General features: G+C 71.5%; 3 protein-coding genes across 11 annotated transcripts in view; all 3 read right to left on the bottom strand.

Moving 5' to 3' along the window:
* Positions 1–1215: 1215 nt before the first annotated feature.
* Positions 1216–4992, bottom strand: TTC9B (tetratricopeptide repeat domain 9B). The gene is made up of 3 exons (XM_075915364.2): positions 4215–4992; positions 2971–3153; positions 1216–2120 (listed from the first exon to the last, which is right to left on the bottom strand). The coding sequence occupies exons 1-3, from the start codon at positions 4597–4599 to the stop codon at positions 2032–2034; spliced, it is 657 nt and encodes a 218-aa protein (XP_075771479.2). The 5' UTR covers positions 4600–4992; the 3' UTR covers positions 1216–2031.
* Positions 4993–5450: 458 nt separating this feature from the next.
* Positions 5451–9726, bottom strand: CCNP (cyclin P). 7 transcript variants are annotated; one of them, XM_089769898.1, is made up of 9 exons: positions 9568–9726; positions 9175–9249; positions 8521–8611; positions 8202–8335; positions 7815–7913; positions 7399–7554; positions 6947–7067; positions 6139–6317; positions 5473–6055 (listed from the first exon to the last, which is right to left on the bottom strand). In XM_089769898.1, exons 1-9 carry the CDS (start codon positions 9625–9627, stop codon positions 5612–5614), a joined length of 1359 nt encoding a protein of 452 aa, XP_089626024.1. In that variant the 5' UTR covers positions 9628–9726; the 3' UTR covers positions 5473–5611. The 7 variants fall into 7 exon arrangements, with proteins under 7 accessions (XP_075771376.2, XP_089626023.1, XP_075771375.2 ...); XM_075915263.2 differs by having other exon boundaries at positions 5475–6055; positions 8521–8614; XM_089769899.1 differs by having other exon boundaries at positions 5738–6055; positions 6947–7105; positions 8521–8614; positions 9568–9724.
* A 5604-nt stretch (positions 9727–15330) lies between these two features.
* The window catches only part of AKT2 (AKT serine/threonine kinase 2), a 28900-nt gene continuing 24933 nt past the window's right edge, over positions 15331–19297 (bottom strand). For all 3 annotated transcript variants that reach the window (XM_075915531.2, XM_075915533.2, XM_075915532.2), the window contains exon 14: positions 15331–17996. In XM_075915531.2, the coding sequence (XP_075771646.1) occupies positions 17917–17996 (80 nt within the window). In that variant the 3' untranslated portion in view covers positions 15331–17916. The remainder of the gene's footprint in view (positions 17997–19297) is intronic.

Below are 19297 nucleotides of genomic sequence, written 5' to 3'. Positions count from 1 at the left end.
CTGCAGTTTGCCTGTGTCCCTGCAGCGGGGCCGGGCCGTAGAGCACCAGGGCCAGTGCGCGGTGCCCAGCCCCGATCCTGCCTAACGCCCCGTCCCACAAGTGCTGGGGGCCCCAGCAGGCCTCGCGCCAGTGGGCTCCAGCAGGGCAGCAATGTGGGTGGCGCCTTGAGGGCATCACCCCAAATCCGTCTCTCCCCTGCCCCACCATTCCCTGCTTCCTACCCCTACACCCCGCGCGCCCACTGCAGTACTGCCCCTGGCCTCAAGGGGGCAGGCAAGGCCCTTGCAATCGCCCCTGCCCAAGTGTCCTGGCTCCTCCTCCCCCCAACCACTAGTCCCCACTCCCCTTCCAGGGCCAGAACCCAGGAGTCCTGGCTGCCCCCTGCTCTAACCACTAGTCCCCCCCACCAGGGCCAGAACCCAGGAGTCCTGGCTGCCCCCTGCTCTAACCACTAGTCCCCACTCCCCTTCCAGGGCCAGAACCCAGGAGTCCTGGCTGCCCCCTGCTCTAACCACTAGTCCCCCCTGCCAGGGCCAGAACCCAGGAGTCCTGGCTGCCCCCCTGCTCTAACCACTAGTCCCCACTCCCCTTCCAGGGCCAGAACCCAGGAGTCCTGGCTGCCCCCCTGCTCTAACCGCTAGTCCCCCCCACCAGGGCCAGAACCCAGGAGTCCTGGCTGCCCCCTGCTCTAACCACTAGTCCCCCCACGCCAGGGCCAGAACCCAGGAGTCCTGGCTGCCCCCCTGCTCTAACCACTAGTCCCCCCCCCCGCCAGGGCCAGAACCCAGGAGTCCTGGCTGCCCCCCTGCTCTAACCACTAGTCCCCCCCACCAGGGCCAGAACCCAGGAGTCCTGGCTGCCCCCCTGCTCTAACCACTAGTCCCCACTCCCTTCCCCTGTGTGGGGGGAACCTGAGATGCCAGCTGGGCTGTGTTGCTATGGTTACCATGGAGCGTGAAGGCAGCATTGCTGCTGATTGGCTGGTGGCAAAGTAGCTCCCCCCCCCCAGTCTCTCCCTGCTCCCCTTTGGGGACCCCCCCGTCCGTGGGGTAGGCCCAGTATCTCCAGTGGGACTGTGCCCAGGAGGGGGGGGGGCGCAGTGGCATCTTCCCCAGCCCCCCCCCCCGGCAATGCCAGGCTGCAGCCGTGGCCTGGGGGCTTTTCCAACAGGCCCTTGGGCTACCTCCCCCCCCCCGCCACAGAAATAAAGGGGGGGCCAGGAGCAAATCAAGGTGGTTTTTATAGCGCACGGGGAGGGGGCAAAACTTAAAAAACACTTGGCCACGAAATTGCTGCCCCGGAAGCTGGTGCCGGCCGGGGGGGACAGACGCCCGGTGCCCCCCCACCCAGGGCCCAGCCCCTCTCCTCTCCTCCAGGACCCCCTGCTCCCTGGGGGGCTCAGACTCTTCCACGGGGGGGGATTCGTGGGGCGGCGGAAGGAGCCCCATGCCTGGGACGGGGAGTGAGTTGGGGGGTACCGGCCTCAGCAGGGGGCACAGCTGCTGTGGTGGGTCCTGCCCCCGTGGCAGGGACAGGGGGCTCCTTGCAAGCCCCCCAGTGCCCAGTAGGGTGCCACGGCGCAGGCTCCAGGGAGGTTACGGTGGCGGGGGGGGTACTGGTCCCACAGACCCCCCCCGGTCCCAGCCGCCCTCGTGAATCCACAAACACCAAGGGCTAGTGGGTCCCCCCCCCCATGTCACTGCAGAGCAGGGACGGGCACCAGCCAGGCAGGTCCTTGTGTAGTGGGGGCTCCCCTGCCCCTGTCCCAGGAAACCTGACACGGGGGGGGGGCCACTGGCTCCCACACCTGAACTGGGGGGGCAGCCTCGAGCATCTGGGGCAGGACCCCTCATGCTGCCTTGGGGGGGAGGGACTGAGGCTGGGGACGGGGCCCCTGCCCCATGGGGGGGCATTGTGCGTGTGGGGTGCTCAGCCCCTGCCGGGGGAGGGAATGGCCCCCCAGTGCTGCAGTGGGGCCCGGGGGCTGGGCCCGGCTCCAGGGGCCACGGCGGCGGGTGGGGGGCAGCCCCCTAAGCAATCAGCTCCTTGGCGATGTCCCGGCGGCCGCCGCGCAGGATCTTCAGCTGCGTCAGCTGGATGTACCGCAGCACGTTGGTGTCTGGGGGGAGGGGGAAATTCGCATCAACTCCTGCCCCACAGCGCCCCCCGGGGCCAGCCCTGCCCCCCCGCCCCACAGCCCAGCCAACCCCTGCCCCACAGCGCCCCCCCGGGGCCAGCCCAGCCACCCCCCGCCCCACAGCCCAGCCAACCCCTGCCCCACAGCGCCCCCCGGGGCCAGCCCTGCCACCCCCCGCCCCACAGCCCAGCCAACCCCTGCCCCACAGCGCCCCCCGGGGCCAGCCCTGCCACCCCCCGCCCCACAGCCCAGCCAACCCCTGCCCCACAGCGCCCCCCGGGGCCAGCCCTGCCACCCCCCGCCCCACAGCCCAGCCAACCCCTGCCCCACAGCGCCCCCCGGGGCCAGCCCTGCCCCCCCCCGCCCCACAGCCCAGCCAACCCCTGCCCCACAGCGCCCCCCCGGGGCCAGCCCTGCCCCCCCCGCCCCACAGCCCAGCCAACCCCTGCCCCACAGCGCCCCCCGGGGCCAGCCCTGCCACCCCCCTGGGTGTCCCCAGGGCCAACCCTGATACTCCCTGCCCCATGGCACCCCCTAGGCCAGCCCTGCCAGGGCAGAGCAGTCCCTGCCCCACAGCACCCACTAGGGCCAGCCCTGCCACTCCCTGCCCCACAGCACCCCCTAGGCCAGCCCTGATACTCCCTGCCCCACCCCCTACCCCACGGCTCCCCCTGCCCCACAGCGCCCCCCCGGGACTAGCCCTGCCACTCCTTATCCCCCGGCACCCCCTGGAGCCAGCCCTGCCAGGGGAGATCGCCCCCTGCCCCATAGCCCCCTTAGCGTCAAAGCAAGACATGGGCCGTATGGGGGGGGGGGCTCCGGGCCCTCTCACCTGCGGGCTCCCGGTTCTTGGCCTCGCGCAGGTAGAGCAGGGCGCGGTCGTAGTCGCCCAGGTGGTAGGAGGCGATGCCGGCCCGGTACGTGGCCTTGAAGTGGCTGCGCTGCTTCTCCAGCACCTTGAGGCAGTAACCCCGCACCCGCTCGTAGTTCACCAGCTCCGACTGCAGCAGGCAGGCTGGGGGGCAGCCGGGGTCAGCCTGGGGCTCCGAGCAGCCCCCCAGCCCCGCGCGCCTGGCTCCGGCCGCTGCCCACGGCTGGGGGGATCCTGGCTGGGACGGGGGGAGGCCTGGGCCCAGGGGATTCGGGCTTCCTTGGCTCAGACGCCAGGAGCCCCGGAGAGCAGAGTTCAAGCGACGGGTGCAGGGCTGGGCAGAAACATCCCTCTGGCGGCGCAGCTCAGCTGCCATTGCAGCAGCCGGCACGGACCAGAGCCAGGGCCCTGCCCCCACAGCCCCCCAGCCCTGCCAGTGCCCCCCACTCCCGCCCCACAGCCCCCAGCCCTGCCAGTGCCCCCCACTCCCGCCCCCCAGCCCTGCCGGTGTCTTTTTTTCAACCAAATATATTTCAATCAGTTTCAAAACCGAAGAGCTTCTCCCCAGGCAGCCCGTCTCCCGCCACGTGGGGTCACCCCGGGACTGCTCACAAGAGGCGCACGGGGGGCACTAGGGCCTATCCCACGTGGCTGCTGGTGGCAGCACTGAGCGAGTGGCCCCCGGTGGGGGGCCGGGGAGGCAGTGCCCCCACACAGAAGCAGCCGCGCTCCCTGGCTGAGCCTGACTTAGCAACAGGCGGGTGCCCATGGCTGGGGTGTCAGGAGCTGCACACCACGGGGCCCCGGCTCTCCCTGGGGCCGGGGCCCCGCTGCAGCCTGGGGTTCCTTTGCCTGCGCACGGGGACTGCACGGCCTGGCACTGCAATGCCGGGGGGCCAGAGGGGAGCCACAAGAAGCCAAGAACTCCTCCCACAGGGGTTCTCTGGTGCAACGTACGAGCAAAGCCCTTGTGCTCTGCACTGTGCACCAGTGAAAACAGCCGTGCACGGCTCAGGGCACGCCTGGCAGCCCCGGAGGATCCCAGCCCCACGGAGTGACCCTGCCTTGCCCGGGAGGGGTGACAGCCAGGTCCAAACCGGTGTGGACACGGGGGGGTGACTCCAGAGGGACCCGGGACGGAGGGAGGGAGCCCCCCACCCACGTGTGGCGAGTCCACAGCCCAGCCCCCCACGCCTGGCACCTACCTGTCAGGCTGTCGTAGCACTCCAGTTCGGTGCTCTCCACCAGCCGGGCCTGCTCCTCCGTCAGCGGGCCCTGCTCCAGGCCGGCGGCCCCGGCCCTGCCCTGCACCCCCTTCAGCTGCAGCAGGGCCCGGTGGAACTTCCCGATGGCCTCCCGGAATTTCTTCTCCTTGTAGCAGCGGTTCCCTTCCGCCTTGAAGGCCACGGCTGCCTGGATCTTGGCCTCCAGCTCGCCCTCCGCGGGCAGGGCCCGGTGCCGCCCGCCGCCCGCCGGGCGGCCCTGGCACAGCTGGCTCGGGCACTGCTCCTCCATGGTCCGGCTCAGCGGCAGCGCGCCATGCCCGGCGGGGGGGGACGCCTGTCTCCGCGGCACGAGAGCGCTGTGCATCCGGGGGGGGGGCGGGGAGGCTCGCGGGCTGCCGCTCAGGCGGGGGCGGAGGGAGAAGGGAGGACGACGCGCCGGCTGGTTCTGCAGCAACAGCACCGGGAAAGCTGCCCCAGATGCATTGTGGGAATATCTCGCCGCAGCACAGCAGCCCTGACCTGAGATGTCTCCGTGCTCGGAAGCCAGGAGTCGCTTTTGGCTGGGAGGGGGCACGAGCCGGGGATTAGTCTGCCCCCCCCCGCCAAACCCTCCCCCAGTGGGCAGTGCTTCCCAGGGTGCCTGCAGGCGTCACAGCGGCAGCTCCCCCAGACCGCCTCTGGGGATGGGGACGGAGCCTGTGCACACAGCCCTGGCTGCCCTTATCTGCCGGTGCCCCCCACGCCCGCCCCACAGCCTGACTCCCCCCCCCCCCCCCGATTCCCTCCTCCAGCCCTGCCGGTGCCCCCCACGCCCGCCCCACAGCCTGACTCCCCCCCCCCTCCTCCTCCAGCCCTGCCGGTGCCCCCCACGCCCGCCCCACAGCCTGACTCCCCCCCCACATTCCCTCCTCCAGCCCTGCCGGTGCCCCCCACGCCCGCCCCACAGCCTGACTCCCCCCCCAGATTCCCTCCTCCAGCCCTGCCGGTGCCCCCCACGCCCGCCCCACAGCCTGACTCCCCCCCAGATTCCCTCCCCCAGCTCTGCAGGGGCCCCTCATTCATACCCCACATCCCCTGCCAGCCCAACCCTGGGCTCCCCCCATGCATGAGTCCCCCCCAGATTCCCTCTCCCAGCCCTGCTCATGCCCCTCACTCCTGACCCACAGCCCGACAGCCCAGCCCTGTCCCCACCCCCAGCTTGGTCTCTGCCCCACATGCAGAATCGATTTTGTCCTGTGCCCTGTCGTGGGGGTAGGCCCCCCCTTGCGGAAGTGGCCAGACACCTGCCCGCCCTGGGGCCACACCCCACGAGCAGCCGCACTGGGGGTTAAAAGACACTTTATTGGACAAACGCAGACGGCCAATTGCTCATCACATCAGCTTCTTTTTTTCTTTTTTTTAAGGCCGGGGCAGGGGAGGGCGGGGGGAGGTTGGGAGCCAGTGCGGGGCCCGCTGCCCCCCCCATCACAGCCACCACCCGCCCAGCACCCGCCAGCCAGGCCGAGGGGCACGGAGGGAGCTGAGTTTCTGTAACCGAGAGGCTGAGACACCATCCCCGCCCTCCTCCCAGCAGTGTAGCTGGGACGCCCCGCGGGGACAGAGCCGAGCCCCCCGGCCAAGCGGGGGCCGGTCCCGGGGCGACTCAGGGCGCCTGGCTGCGGCAGCGGGCAAGGTAGCTGGAGTGGGCGATGGCCGGGCTGGCGCTGGTGCCCAGCTTCTGGGGGCGCGAGTATTTCAGGAAGGTGGCCCGGAGGCTGGAGGCGCCGGCCCGGAGCACGGCCCGGGCCATGGAGTGGTGCACGGCCCCCAGCGCCGCTTCGCTGCAACGAGAGCGGGGGGAGGGCGTCAGCGGGCGCCAGGCTAGGAGGCACCCCCGCCCGCCGCCGGCTCCCCCCGCACCCACCTGTACAAGCAGAGCGGCATGGAGCCCTCCGGCCCGGCGCCCGAGCCCCCGGCGCCCGCCTCCTGCAGCACCCGCTGGGCCAGGCACAGGGCGGCCGCGGCTAGCTGGGCCGGCTCGAATGCCACACAGTCCACCTCCATCAGGGACAGCTCCATGAAGTACATGGCCAGGTGATGGACCTGGGGGGGCACATGGGTCAGACTGGTCCGTAGCCCGCCCCCCACCTGGAAACCCAGTGCCCATCCCCACTCCCCTCCCCCAGCTGGGACAGAGCCCAGGAATCCCAGCCCTCCCACCCCCGCTCTAACCACTAGCCCTCACTCCCCTCCCCCAGCTGGGACAGAGCCCAGGAATCCCAGCCCTCCCACCCCCGCTCTAACCACTAGCCCTCACTCCCCTCCCCCAGCTGGGACAGAGCCCAGGAATCCCAGCCCTCTCCCCCCCACTCTAACCACTAGCCCTCACTCCCCTCCCCCAGCTGGGACAGAGCCCAGGAATCCCAGCCCTCCCCCCCCCCGCTCTAACCACTAGCCCTCACTCCCCTCCCCCAGCTGGGACAGAGCCCAGGAATCCCAGCCCTCCCACCCCCGCTCTAACCACTAGCCCTCACTCCCCTCCCCCAGCTGGGACAGAGCCCAGGAATCCCAGCCCTCTCCCCCCCCTCTAACCACTAGCCCTCACTCCCCTCCCCCAACTGGGACAGAGCCCAGGAATCCCAGCCCTCCCCCCCCCCCGCTCTAACCACTAGCCCTCACTCCCCTCCCCCAGCTGGGACAGAGCCCAGCCCCTCCCATCCCACAGCGCTCACCTCTGGGGGGCAGCGGCCCAGGGCTGCCAGCAGCTGCAGCAGGTGCACGGGGTTGGTGTAGTGCAGCTGGAAGTCGAGGCGGGACAGCACCTTGCGCTCCATGCGCAGCAGCTCCCGGCGGCTGAACGAGTCCTCGGTCATGAAGCACAGCTCGGCCGGCTGCAAGGGCCCACGGCTCTCACCGCCTGCCCCCCGCGACCCCTCCCCCCGGCCCCTCCCAGACACAGTGGAGTCCAGGCCCCCCGGCCTCCCACTAACCACTAGCCCCCACTTCCCTCTCAGAGACCGAAGAACCCAGTCCCCCCTCCCACTCTACCCACTAGCCCCCACCCCCCTCCCAGAGCTGGGCCGGAACCCAGGCATCCAGCCCTCCCCCGCCCACTCTACCCACTAGCCCCCACTCCCCTCCCAGAGCTGGGCCAGAACCCAGGCGTCCGGGCGCCCGGCCTTACCTCGGGGAAGGTGCACTCCTCCACTTTGCAGGCCACGAAGAGGCAGGTGACGCTCAGCAGCTGCAGGGCTGGGACCCTCACCCTCGCCACCTTCATGTAGGCGTTCATCAGGTAGACGGCCAGGTAGAGCGTGTCGTCCGCCAGGCTCAGGTACTCCTGGGAGGGGAGGGTCCCAGGGCACCGTCACGGGGCACAGGGACAGTGTGGCAGGTGCGGGGCACCAAGTGCTCTCCCAGCACCCTGGCAGGGAGGGGGAATTAGTGCCCCTTTTATACAGGGGAAACTGAGGCACGCCACGGCGTGGAACCCAGGAGTGCTAGGATGCCCCTCGCCCAACCCAACCCCCGCGTCACCCTTCCCAGCGGGAGGTTCCGGGGGGGGGTGCGACCCGGCTGGGGGGCGTCCCCGCTACCTACATGCACCTGCACGAGCCAGTCGACCACGAGCGCCCGCATCTCGGCCGTCACGGCGCGCGGCATCTGCCAGCTCCGGAAGACGTGGCCCGATTGCTTCTGCTGGGGACGGGAGCGAAACGTGGGACGCGCCACGGAACGGGGGACGGGACCCAGGAGTCCTGGCTCCCGCCTGCCCCTGCTCTGACCACTAGCCCCCACTGCCCCCCAACCAGGCTGGAGTTAGCTAGGCCTCTGGGGCCCCTTTCCCATCATGATGGGGGGAGGGGCGGCTGGCCTTCACCTGTCCAAACTGCCCACCCTGCCCGAAAAGCTGCTCCCCCCAGAATATCAGCAATGGGGCAGCCACCAGTGACCTTTAACCCCGGCTCCCCGCCCCCCCGCACGCACCAGCATGCTGGTGAAGATGTCCCAAGCGTACTCCTGCTCCAGCGCCATGTCCATGCTGACCAGCGCCTGCCCCAGCTCCTCCGCCAGCGCCTCGGGCACGCAGAGCAGCGCCTGGCACCCCCCGGGCTCCCCGCCTGCAGGGAGAAAGGGCGTCACCAGCCACGCTGCCCCGTGCCGGGCTCCGCCCCTCGTTCCACTGCGCGGCCCCGTCCCCCACCCCAGAGGTGGGCGCATGCGGGCTCGGGGACCCGGAGGGCGAGGGTGCTGCTGGCACCGGACGGTCCCCCGCATGGCACAGCCCCTCCGCCAGGGCCCTTACCTCTCTGCACGCCGGGGCTGGCAGGGATCCTGGGGCAAACGGCAGGCGCTCTCTCAGGCGCTGCCTCTCGGGCCCGGTTCCCCTGCGGCTTCTTCTGCAGGAGAGAGGAGCAGGGGTGGGGAGCGGGCCCCGGGCCCCCCACTGTCCCCAGAGCGCAGCCGTGGGGCCCCTTGGGGCTGGCCGCACCCAAGGGAGCTGAGAATACCCCCATGCCCAGCTGCCCCGGGGGGAGCCAGCTGACTTAGAGCACTGGGTCTGGAACCCTACCCCCCTCCGGCAACTGAACTCCACGCCCCGTCCCTGCTGCCGCCCAAGGCTGGGCTAGCCCAACAGGGGGTGACCCCTCCAAGCTGCTGTGACCCGGCCCGCCCCCACCCGAACTTGGACGAGGCCTACCTAGTAGCATCGACCCCTCCCCCCCAAGAGAGCCACCCTCACAGCGACCCCACCCAGCCCCATGGGGCTCCCTGGCAGCACAGGCAGAGGAAGGCTCCTCCCATGGGAGGAGGGAAACTGAGGCACAGAGCCGCACTGGGGCGGGCCCAGGGCAGAGCCGAGCGCTGTGCGGTCACCTCGGAGCCCCTCCGGCCATGCCAGCGGCAGTGGGCCCCAGGGCTATGGGTGCCGGGTACCCACCCCCCAGTCCGGACTCACCTTGCGGGCCCCCTTGTCCCCAGCAAGGCCCTTGTTCTGGCTTTTCAGCGGCTCCCGTTTCTCCTCCGCCTGCAGCTGGCGAGAGCCCCGGACGTGAGGGGTGAGCACCCGCCAGGGAGTGCAAGGGGGCCTGGAGCTCGCTGCCCCCCTGGGCCCTGAGGCCCCCCAGGCACCGGCACCCCTGGGAAAGGCCGACCCAGGGCCCCTGGCTTCCAGACCCAGCCTACTGGGGGGGTGGGGGGGAAGCTTCTCACGGGTACCCCCACCCTGGCAAAGCCTGACTCGCTGCAGGGGCCCCCGGGGGAGCAACTTGGGGCCCAGCCTCAGCCCCCCAGCCTCCCCCCAGGCTACAGGGGAGCCAGTCCCGGGCCCCAGGGAGCCCTGGCCCAGTACCGGTTGCTCCCAGGCTCGCAGCTCATGGTACTTGGGGGGCTGGCCTAGGGCCCACATCATCCTGCCCCAGGCACGGTGGGGGAAGGGGGCAAAGGCACCAGCTGGGAGCTGGGAGCTGCGGCCTGGCCTGCTAGTTAGTGCTTCACTGGGGCCAGGTGGGGCCGGGCGCTATTGGTGCATCGCCGCCCAGGTGAGCGCCTGCCATTGGCTCGGGCCCAGAGCAGGGCGGGACCTGGGGCCCATCAGAGCCCAGCCCCCAGTGGCTGATGGAAGAGGATGGGTGGAGGGCACTGGCAGGACTGGGGGGGAGGGGCAGCAGGGCAGGAGTGGGGGGCACTGGCAGGAGTGGGGGGAGGGGCTGCAGGGCAGGAGTGGGGGGCACCGGCAGGAGTGGGGGGAGGGGCTGCAGGGCAGGAGTGGGGGGCACTGGCAGGAGTGGGGGGCACCGGCAGGAGTGGGGGGAGGGGCTGCAGGGCAGGAGTGGGGGGCACTGGCAGGAGTGGGGGGAGGGGCTGCAGGGCAGGAGTGGGGGGCGGCCCCAGCACTGGTAGAACAGTCCCTGAGAGATGTATTTGGGAGAAGGTTCGCTGTGTCCACGGTGGCTCATCCCCCTCCCCGGGAGGCAACGTCCCTCCCAGCCGCAGCCGGCATGGAGCCTGCCTGGACTGGCTGGAGCAGCAGGGCCTAGCAGGGGCCTGGAGCCTGCGGGGAAGGGGATGGGCTGACACTCGTGGAAGCTGGGCTCTGCCACAAACTCCCTAGGTGCCCTTGGGCCTGTTCCTGCCACCCCTGGGCCTCAGCTTTTCCAGCTGGAACATGGGGATAGTGATCCTCCCTTTGTCTCTTTTGACCAAGCTCTTAGGAACAGTGACTTTCACTCGCTCTGGAGTCTGAGCGGCGCCTGGCCCGACGGGGCCTGATCTCGGTCACTGTGTGTCTGGGCGCCCGGCCCGACGGGCCCCGATCTCGGTCGCTGTGTGTCTGGGCGCCCGGCCCGACGGGCCCTGATCTCGGTCACTGTGTGTCTGGGCGGCGCCCGGCCCGACGGGCCCTGATCTCGGTCACTGTGTGTCTGGGCGGCGCCCGGCCCGACGGGGCCCTGATCTCGGTCACTGTGTGTCTGGGCGGCGCCCGGCCCGACGGGCCCCGATCTCGGTCACTGTGTGTCTGGGCGGCGCCCGGCCCCACGGGGCCCTGATCTCGGTCACTGTGTGTCTGGGCGCCCGGCCCGACGGGCCCTGATCTCGGTCATCGTGTGTCTGGGCGGCGCCCGGCCCGACGGGCCCTGATCTCGGTCCCTGTGTGTCTGGGCGGCGCCCGGCCCGACGGGGCCCCGATCTCGGTCACTGTGTGTCTGGGCGGCGCCCGGCCCGACGGGCCCTGATCTCGGTCACTGTGTGTCTGGTGGGCGCCCGGCCCGACGGGCCCTGATCTCGGTCACTGTGTGTCTGGGCAGCGCCCGGCCCGACGGGCCCTGATCTCGGTCACTGTGTGTCTGGGCGGCGCCCGGCCCGACGGGCCCTGATCTCGGTCACTGTGTGTCTGGGCGGCGCCCGGCCCGACGGGCCCCGATCTCGGTCACTGTGTGTCTGGGCGGCGCCCGGCCCGACGGGCCCTGATCTCGGTCACTGTGTGTCTGGGCAGCGCCCGGCCCGACGGGGCCCCGATCTCGGTCACTGTGTGTCTGGGCGGCGCCCGGCCCGACGGGCCCTGATCTCGGTCACTGTGTGTCTGGGCGGCGCCCGGCCCGACGGGCCCTGATCTCGGTCACTGTGTGTCTGGGCGGCGCCCGGCCCGACGGGCCCCTGATCTCGGTCACTGTGTGTCTGGGCGGCGCCTGGCCCGACGGGCCCTGATCTCGGTCACTGTGTGTCTGGGCGGCGCCTGGCCCGACGGGCCCTGATCTCGGTCACTGTGTGTCTGGGCGCCTGGCCCGACGGGGCCCTGATCTCGGTCACTGTGTGTCTGGGCGGCGCCCGGCCCGACGGGCCCTGATCTCGGTCGCTGTGTGTCTGGGCGGCGCCCGGCCCGACGGGGCCCTGATCTTGGTCACTGTGTGTCTGGGCGCCTGGCCCGACGGGGCCCTGATCTCGGTCACTGTGTGTCTGGGCGGCGCCCGGCCCGACGGGCCCTGATCTCGGTCGCTGTGTGTCTGGGCGCCCGGCCCGACGGGCCCCGATCTCGGTCACTGTGTGTCTGGGCGGCGCCCGGCCCGACGGGCCCTGATCTCGGTCACTGTGTGTCTGGGCGGCGCCCGGCCCGACGGGGCCCTGATCTCGGTCACTGTGTGTCTGGGCGGCGCCCGGCCCGACGGGGCCCTGATCTCGGTCACTGTGTGTCTGGGCGCCCGGCCCGACGGGCCCTGATCTCGGTCACTGTGTGTCTGGGCGCCTGGCCCGACGGGGCCCTGATCTCGGTCACTGTGTGTCTGGGCGGCGCCCGGCCCGACGGGCCCTGATCTCGGTCACTGTGTGTCTGGGCGGCGCCCGGCCCGACGGGGCCCTGATCTCGGTCACTGTGTGTCTGGGCGGCGTCTGGCCCGACGGGGCCCTGATCTCGGTCACTGTGTGTCTGGGCGGCGCCCGGCCCGACGGGCCCTGATCTCGGTCGCTGTGTGTCTGGGCGGCGCCCGACCTGACGGGCCCTGATCTCGGTCACTGTGTGTCTGGGCGGCGCCCGGCCCGACGGGCCCTGATCTCGGTCGCTGTGTGTCTGGGCGGCGCCCGGCCCGACGGGCCCTGATCTCGGTCACTGTGTGTCTGGGCGGCGCCCGGCCCAACGGGGCCCTGATCTCAGTCACTGTGTGTCTGGGCGGCGCCCGGCCCGACGGGGCCCTGATCTCGGTCACTGTGTGTCTGGGCGGCGCCCGGCCCGACGGGCCCTGATCTCGGTCACTGTGTGTCTGGGCAGCGCCCGGCCCGACGGGGCCCTGATCTCGGTCACTGTGTGTCTGGGCGGCGCCCGGCCCGACGGGGCCCTGATCTCGGTCACTGTGTGTCTGGGCGGCGCCCGGCCCGACGGGGCCCTGATCTCGGTCACTGTGTGTCTGGGCGCCGCCCGGCCCGACGGGGCCCTGATCTCGGTCACTGTGTGTCTGGGCGCCGCCCGGCCCGACGGGCCCTGATCTCGGTCACTGTGTGTCTGGGCGGCGCCCGGCCCGACGGGGCCCTGATCTCGGTCGCTGTGTGTCTGGGCGGCGCCCGGCCCGACGGGGCCCTGATCTCGGTCGCTGTGTGTCTGGGCGGCGCCCGGCCCGACGGGGCCCTGATCTCGGTCGCTGTGTGTCTGGGCGGCGCCCGGCCCGACGGGGCCCTGATCTCGGTCGCTGTGTGTCTGGGCGGCGCCCGGCCCGACGGGGCCCTGATCTCGGTCGCTGTGTGTCTGGGCGCCCGGCCCGACGGGGCCCTGATCTCGGTCGCTGTGTGTCTGGGCGGCGCCCGGCCCGACGGGGCCCTGATCTCGGTCACTGTGTGTCTGGGCGGCGCCCGGCCCGACGGGGCCTGATCTCGGTCACTGTGTGTCTGGGCGGCGCCCGGCCCGACGGGCCCCGATCTCGGTCACTGTGTGTCTGGGCGCCCGGCCCGACGGGGCCCTGATCTCGGTCACTGTGTGTCTGGGCACCCGGCCCGACGGGGCCCTGATCTCGGTCACTGTGTGTCTGGGCGCCCGGCCCGACGGGGCCCTGATCTCGGTCACTGTGTGTCTGGGCGGCGCCCGGCCCGACGGGGCCCTGATCTCGGTCGCTGTGTGTCTGGGCGGCGCCCGGCCCGACGGGGCCCTGATCTCGGTCGCTGTGTGTCTGGGCGGCGCCCGGCCCGACGGGGCCTGATCTCGGTCACTGTGTGTCTGGGCGGCGCCCGGCCCGACGGGGCCCTGATCTCGGTCACTGTGTGTCTGGGCACCCGGCCCGACGGGGCCCTGATCTCGGTCACTGTGTGTCTGGGCGGCGCCCGGCCCGACGGGGCCCTGATCTCGGTCACTGTGTGTCTGGGCGGCGCCCGGCCCGACGGGCCCTGATCTCGGTCACCGTGTGTCTGGGCGGCGCCCGGCCCAACGGGGCCCTGATCTCGGTCACTGTGTGTCTGGGCGCCCGGCCCGACGGGGCCCTGATCTCGGTCACTGTGTGTCTGGGCGCCCGGCCCGACGGGCCCTGATCTCGGTCGCTGTGTGTCTGGGCAGCGCCCGGCCCGACGGGCCCTGATCTCGGTCACTGTGTGTCTGGGCAGCGCCCGGCCCGACGGGCCCTGATCTCGGTCACTGTGTGTCTGGGCGCCCGGCCCGACGGGCCCTGATCTCGGTCACTGTGTGTCTGGGCGGCGCCCGGCCCGACGGGCCCTGATCTCGGTCACTGTGTGTCTGGGCGGCGCCCGGCCCGACGGGCCCTGATCTCGGTCGCTGTGTGTCTGGGCAGCGCCCGGCCCGACGGGCCCTGATCTCGGTCGCTGTGTGTCTGGGCGGCGCCCGGCCCGACGGGCCCTGATCTCGGTCACTGTGTGTCTGGGCGGCGCCCGGCCCGACGGGCCCTGATCTCGGTCGCTGTGTGTCTGGGCGCCCGGCCCGACGGGCCCTGATCTCGGTCACTGTGTGTCTGGGCGGCGCCCGGCCCGACGGGCCCTGATCTCGGTCACTGTGTGTCTGGGCGCCCGGCCCCACGGGCCCTGGTCTCAGGTGGACACTCGGGGGGCTGACGCCGTGTGCATAGTGCAGTTTTGTTCACTCTCTCGTGTGATCCTGCTTGGTGCAGCCGGTGCTGGGGCCCTGGGAGGGGCTTGGGCACCATCCACCACAGGAATTGAGCCCGGGTGGCTGGTGCCTGCTGGGGGGGGGCACTGAGACCAGCCTGGCCCAGGGAGCTGCTATTGTGCTGCTGCCGCAGCCCAGGCTGGCCGAGCGGCGTTGAGCTCGTCGTGTGGCTAAGTCCCTGGTTACTGCCATGCAGACCAGGGCCCTGTGACACGCCCTTCCCCTTCAGACCCAGCCTTGATCCAGCCCCCCTTGCAAACCTGCCCCCCCCCCCAGGAACAGGCTGGGGGGCACAGCCCCTAGTCCCCTGGCCAGTCCTGCAGCAGGCAGGGGGTCACAAGCCAACACGCACTTTCCACGTGGGGGAGAAAGCCCCCTCGGCTCCTAACTCTCTACAGCTGGGCCGGGGCCTGAAGAAGGGAGGCCCAGAGCACGGGCCCCACGGCCCCGCTGCAGCCCCCTGTGCTCAGAGCAGGCGGAAGGGGACGGTGGAACCAAGGGGCTGGGAGGAGGCAGGGCCAGTCTCGGCTCTCCCCTGCCTGCTGGGGAAATGGCTCCTCCCTTCGTACAGGTTGGGGGAGTGTGGGGGGCTGGGGGGTGCTGTGCTGTGTCCGGGCAGGACGGGGTCCTGATCTCCAGTTGCCCCCTTGCCCCCCCCAGTGCCAGGGAGAGGTGTGAGGAGGGGACTGGGGCAGCAGGAGGCCTTGCCAATGGGGCCTCCCCCGTCTGTAGCTTTGAGATTTGTTCTTGCACCCAAAGCCAGCTCCCCCCGGGGCTCCCTCTCTCTGGCCCAGGCCAGGCAGGGGGCTCCCCAAGGAACCGGAGCCCTGTGCTCTGGGGTTGAGCCTGAACCCGGGGCGGGCAGCAGCTGCATCACCTGGCCCTGCCTGCAGGGTTCTGGAGCTGCTGAGATGGGCCTGGGACCACTTTGCACCCGCTCGCTGCCCGGCTCTAACACCTGCCTGGGAAGCAGCGGCCGGGGCTGGGGGCTGGGACGGGCAAACGGGCGGGAGCCCCCGGTTCCAAAAAACGTTTTATTGCTTGTACCGTACAAACCGGCGGGCGCAGGCGAGCGGGGCCGGACACTCGCCCAGGCCCGCCCCGCCCGGTACGCCAAGGAAGCGAGAATATTCCCAACGTATTTTACAAAGTGTTCACACGAGGTGGCGGCAGCCCGCTCCGGGAAAGGCCACCAGCTCGGGGAGCCCGCCCGGCCGCGGCAGGCAGCCAGGGCGCCTGAGCCGCGGCCCGGAGAAAAGCCTTTGCTCCCGCCCCTGCCCCGAGAGCGCTGGGGGGCAGGCGGGCGAGACGCTGAGCTCTCCAGGCCAGCTAGCGCGTGGCGGCGAGGCAGAGCATGGGGCCAGCTCCCCCCAGGGGGCCAGCATGTGGGAGGAAGCCGGGGGGCCGTGCACCCCCACAGCGCTCCAGGGGGGAACCGTGGCCTGGCATGTCCCTCGAGGCCCAGCAGGCCCCTGCAGGCAGCAGTGCCGGGGGAGACGGGGCGAAGCCCTGAGAAACCCCAGGGGCGCCGGGCAGGCGAAAGGCCAAAGGGCGTTAAGGCTGTAGGGCCCAGGAGAGCCAAGGGCCTGGGGGCAGCCACCGGCAGGCGTTTAAGTCAAAGCTTTGCCAGGGCCATGCGTGAAATGCCACGGCCCCCGTGAGCCCAGCACGGCCCAGCGGAGCTGGCGCGGGGCGAACGTGGGGCCCGGAGCTGCCGGCGAAGAGCAGGAAGTGCGGAGAGCTGGGCTGGAGCAGGGCCCCCTCCCAAGCCGGGCAGCCCTGGGACAGGTGCAATGGGGGGGGACACCTACCCCACCCTCCCCAAGCCCCGCTGGCAGAAGCAGCCCCCCTGCAGGGGAGACGCTTCTGGCTGGCAGGGGCAGGGGGGCACCAGGCAGAGAGGCCGGCAGCACATGCTGAGTGAGACCCCACACCCCCAAGGGGCAGGGGGACTCGGCCCTGCCCGCCTGTGCCCGCAGGCGTCGCCCTCCGGGCCGGTCTCTTGTGGGCACCTGGGGGGGGCGGCCAGGTGCTGTCTGAGCCCCCCCACGTTCAGCCGTGGCAGAGCAGAGCAGCGGGAGCCGAGGGCAAGGCCCCGACCCGGCTCAAGGCAGCAGGAAGGCTCCTGCGGCGGCGCGTTTGCCTGACTTGGCGCCGCAGGGCAGGCTCGGTGGAGGGTGGTGGTGCTGGGTCCGGCGTCTAGCTCCCCGGGGCCAGGGCCTGCAAGGAACCCGCCGACTGCATGGCTCAGCAGCTGCCCTCAGCCAGCCTGGCCCGGGGCCACCACGGAGGACCCAGCGCGCCAGGACCCAGGGCCACGAGCCGAGCACCCCCAGGGAAAGCCAGCGAGCGGCTCCCGCGGGCAGACGTGACGGGCGCGTGGCACAGGTCAGGTGAAGGCGCTGCCCCCGTATGCCAGAGGCTCAGGCCAGGCAGCCTGTGCGCACGAGCTGGCCAGGCGCGCCAGGGGACGCGCTGAGCGCAGCACCGAGCCAGCCGGCTCCTGGCGTTAAGGCAGCTTTGAAGAAAAAACCATTATTGCTTTTCCAAGCGTGTGCGGCGTCCGCAGGGCTGGGGGCAGCTTCCTCCGACTGACCGACAGGCCCAGCCCCCGCCCTTCCTGCCCCGTCAGCCCCCCGGGAAACCAGCCGGCTTCTTAGTGCGAGTGGCCGGGCAGTTCTGGGCCCCGGGTGCCTCCCAGACCGTCCCTCCCGGCTCTGTCTGGAGCCTGCTCGGCTTTGAGGAAGGGCTGCGAAGATGTAACAGGCAGAAGGGGGGACGCGCCCTGCGGCCGGCAAGCCAGCGTCCCCGCTGTCCGGGAGCCGCGTAACGAGAAAGCGAACAGCGGCCCCTGGCTGCGTCCCGGCGGCGTTCCGCACAGAGCCTGGCGGCGTTCCGCACAGAGCCCGGCGGCCCGGCGGCGTTCCGCACAGAGCCCGGCGGCCCGGCGGCGTTCCGCACAGAGCCCGGCGGCGTTCCGCACAGAGCCCGGCGGCCCGGCGGCGTTCCGCACAGAGCCCGGCGGCGTTCCGCACAGAGCCCGGCGGCGTTCCGCACAGAGCCCGGCGGCGTTCCGCACAGAGCCCCGCGGCGTTCCGCACAGAGCCCCGCGGCCCCGCGGCGTTCCGCACAGAGCCCCGCGGCGTTCCGCACAGAGCCCCGCGGCCCGGCGGCGTTCCGCACAGAGCCCCGCGGCCCGGCGGCGTTCCGCACAGAGCCCCGCGGCCGAACGGGCGTTACTCCGTGTGAGTCTGTTCCGATCCCACCGGGTGCCTCTCCGCAGCCTCTCCCCTGGCCCGGCCGGCGCGGGGCCCTCGGACGACGGCTGCGGACGGCGCGGGGGTCTCAGCTGCAAGCACGTCCGGGAGTCTGGAAAGAGGAGCAGCCCTGTGCCCGGGCCCGGTGCGGCTCCCAGCCTGTGTCCCTTTCCACGTGGCCCTGGCTGGGCGCCGGGCGCCTGCCGCCCCCAGGCCGAGTTCCAAACAGCTGGGGCTGCTCCCCTCCCCGGCCAGGCTAACGTGCGACCAGACTGCTGCAGGGAAATCCAAGGAACCACCGCCGAGTTCTCCCGGCCGCCGCGGGGCCCAAGTCTCTGCCTGCCGCGGCCTATTCCCGGATGCTGGCGGAGTAGGAGAACTGTGGGAAGTGCGTCCTCTGGTCGGCCTCCAGGGAGTCCATGCTGTCGTCTGCAGCCAGAGAGAGCAGCGGGTTAGGGGCCGCCAGCCCCCCGGGCTCCTGACCCCGCTCCCGGGGCGGTGCCAGGCCAGCAGGGTGCAAACTCGTCTTCTCGCCCCCCAGCTGAAGGACATCGCTGACCAGGCAGGGCTGTGGCTTGAGAGCGGGGTACAGGCTCTGGGATGGGCTTGGGGGGCAGGCTGGAGTGGGCGGAGGGGTTCAGTATGTAGGCATAGGGGGGCAGGCTCTGGGGTGGGCGGGGAGGCAGAGGGTTCAGGTCCTGGGCTGAGGCATGGGGCTGCAGGTTGGGACTAGAGCAGAGGGGGTCAGTATGTAGGCATGGGGGTACAGGCTCTGCGGTGGGCGGGGTGAGGGCTTGGGGGGCAGGCTGGGCAGAGGGGGTCAGTATGTAGGCATGGGGGTGCAGGCTCTGCGGTGGACGGGGTGAGGGCTTGGGGGGCAGGCTGGGCAGAGGGGTTCAGTATGTAGGCATGGGGGTGCAGGCTCTGCGGTGGGCGGGGTGAGGGCTTGGGGGGCAGGCTGGGCAGAGGGGTTCAGTATGTAGGCATGGGGGTGCAGGCTCTGGGGTGAGGGCTTGGGGGGCAGGAGGGGTTTCCGGGTCAGGTTTGGGGGCTCAGGGCCGGGACAGGGGACGGCTGGGGCCCAGGCTGACCTCCGGCGGCTCCCAGTCAGTGGTGGGGCAGGGTGGGGCGGCAGCTTCCTGCCTGGAGGGGCCCAGGGCCCGCACTGCACCCTGGAAGCGGCCTGCAGCAGGTCCAGCCCCACACAAACTGGGCCAACGGGAGCTGGGGGGGCAGTGCTTGCGGATGACAGGCGGCCGATGTGGCCAATGAGAGGCCCTGCTGTTTGCTTGTGGCTGGTTTGGGCTTCCCGGCTCGGTGAATTTCCCGCCAGCGAGTGGGACTTGCCTAGTGCCCGGGCCAATGGGGCGCGGCTAATGCTCCAGGTCAGGCTGGCTGACAGGACGCTCCCGGCCAATGAGATACGGGATCCGGAGAGCGGGGGCGGGAGTTTGACGCAGAGAGAACCGGCCGCCCCAAGGAGCCACGCCCACGGGGGGGGGGGGGTCACGCAGGAGGGCACGTGGGGGGCAGGGGAGGGGACTGTGGCTGCCTGCGTGGCACGCGGGGCGGTGCTCATTGGTTGGTGGGTACGGGGGAGGGGGCGCCAGGCCAGGCAGGAAGCTGCCGCAGCACCCCCATCGGTCACCCGGGCGCCCTACAGCCCAGCGAGCCGGCGCCGGGTGGGGCAAATCCCTGTGCCAGGCCTCGAGCCCAGCCCGGCTTCCCCT

This window comes from Pelodiscus sinensis, chromosome 18 (assembly GCF_052426305.1).
Source record: "Pelodiscus sinensis isolate ZL-2025 chromosome 18, ASM5242630v1, whole genome shotgun sequence".
In the NCBI taxonomy this organism is placed as follows: domain Eukaryota; kingdom Metazoa; phylum Chordata; order Testudines; family Trionychidae; genus Pelodiscus; species Pelodiscus sinensis.
This window is presented reverse-complemented; position numbering and strand designations above follow the sequence as displayed.

Excerpts from the sequence above, each read along its gene's own strand:
- TTC9B (XM_075915364.2), bottom strand. The coding sequence starts at position 4,599 with ATGCACAGCGCTCTCGTGCCGCGGAGACAGGCGTCCCCCCCCGCCGGG. Across the intron at positions 3,154-4,214 it reads GTGCTACGACAGCCTGACAG|CCTGCCTGCTGCAGTCGGAG; the intron begins GTAGGTGCCAGG and ends GCTGCCCCCCAG. Across the intron at positions 2,121-2,970 it reads CAAGAACCGGGAGCCCGCAG|ACACCAACGTGCTGCGGTAC; the intron begins GTGAGAGGGCCC and ends CCCTCCCCCCAG.
- CCNP (XM_075915260.2), bottom strand. The coding sequence starts at position 9,627 with ATGATGTGGGCCCTAGGCCAGCCCCCCAAGTACCATGAGCTGCGAGCC. Across the intron at positions 8,615-9,174 it reads GGGACAAGGGGGCCCGCAAG|AAGAAGCCGCAGGGGAACCG; the intron begins GTGAGTCCGGAC and ends TCTCTCCTGCAG. Across the intron at positions 8,336-8,520 it reads CAGCCCCGGCGTGCAGAGAG|GCGGGGAGCCCGGGGGGTGC; the intron begins GTAAGGGCCCTG and ends TTCTCCCTGCAG.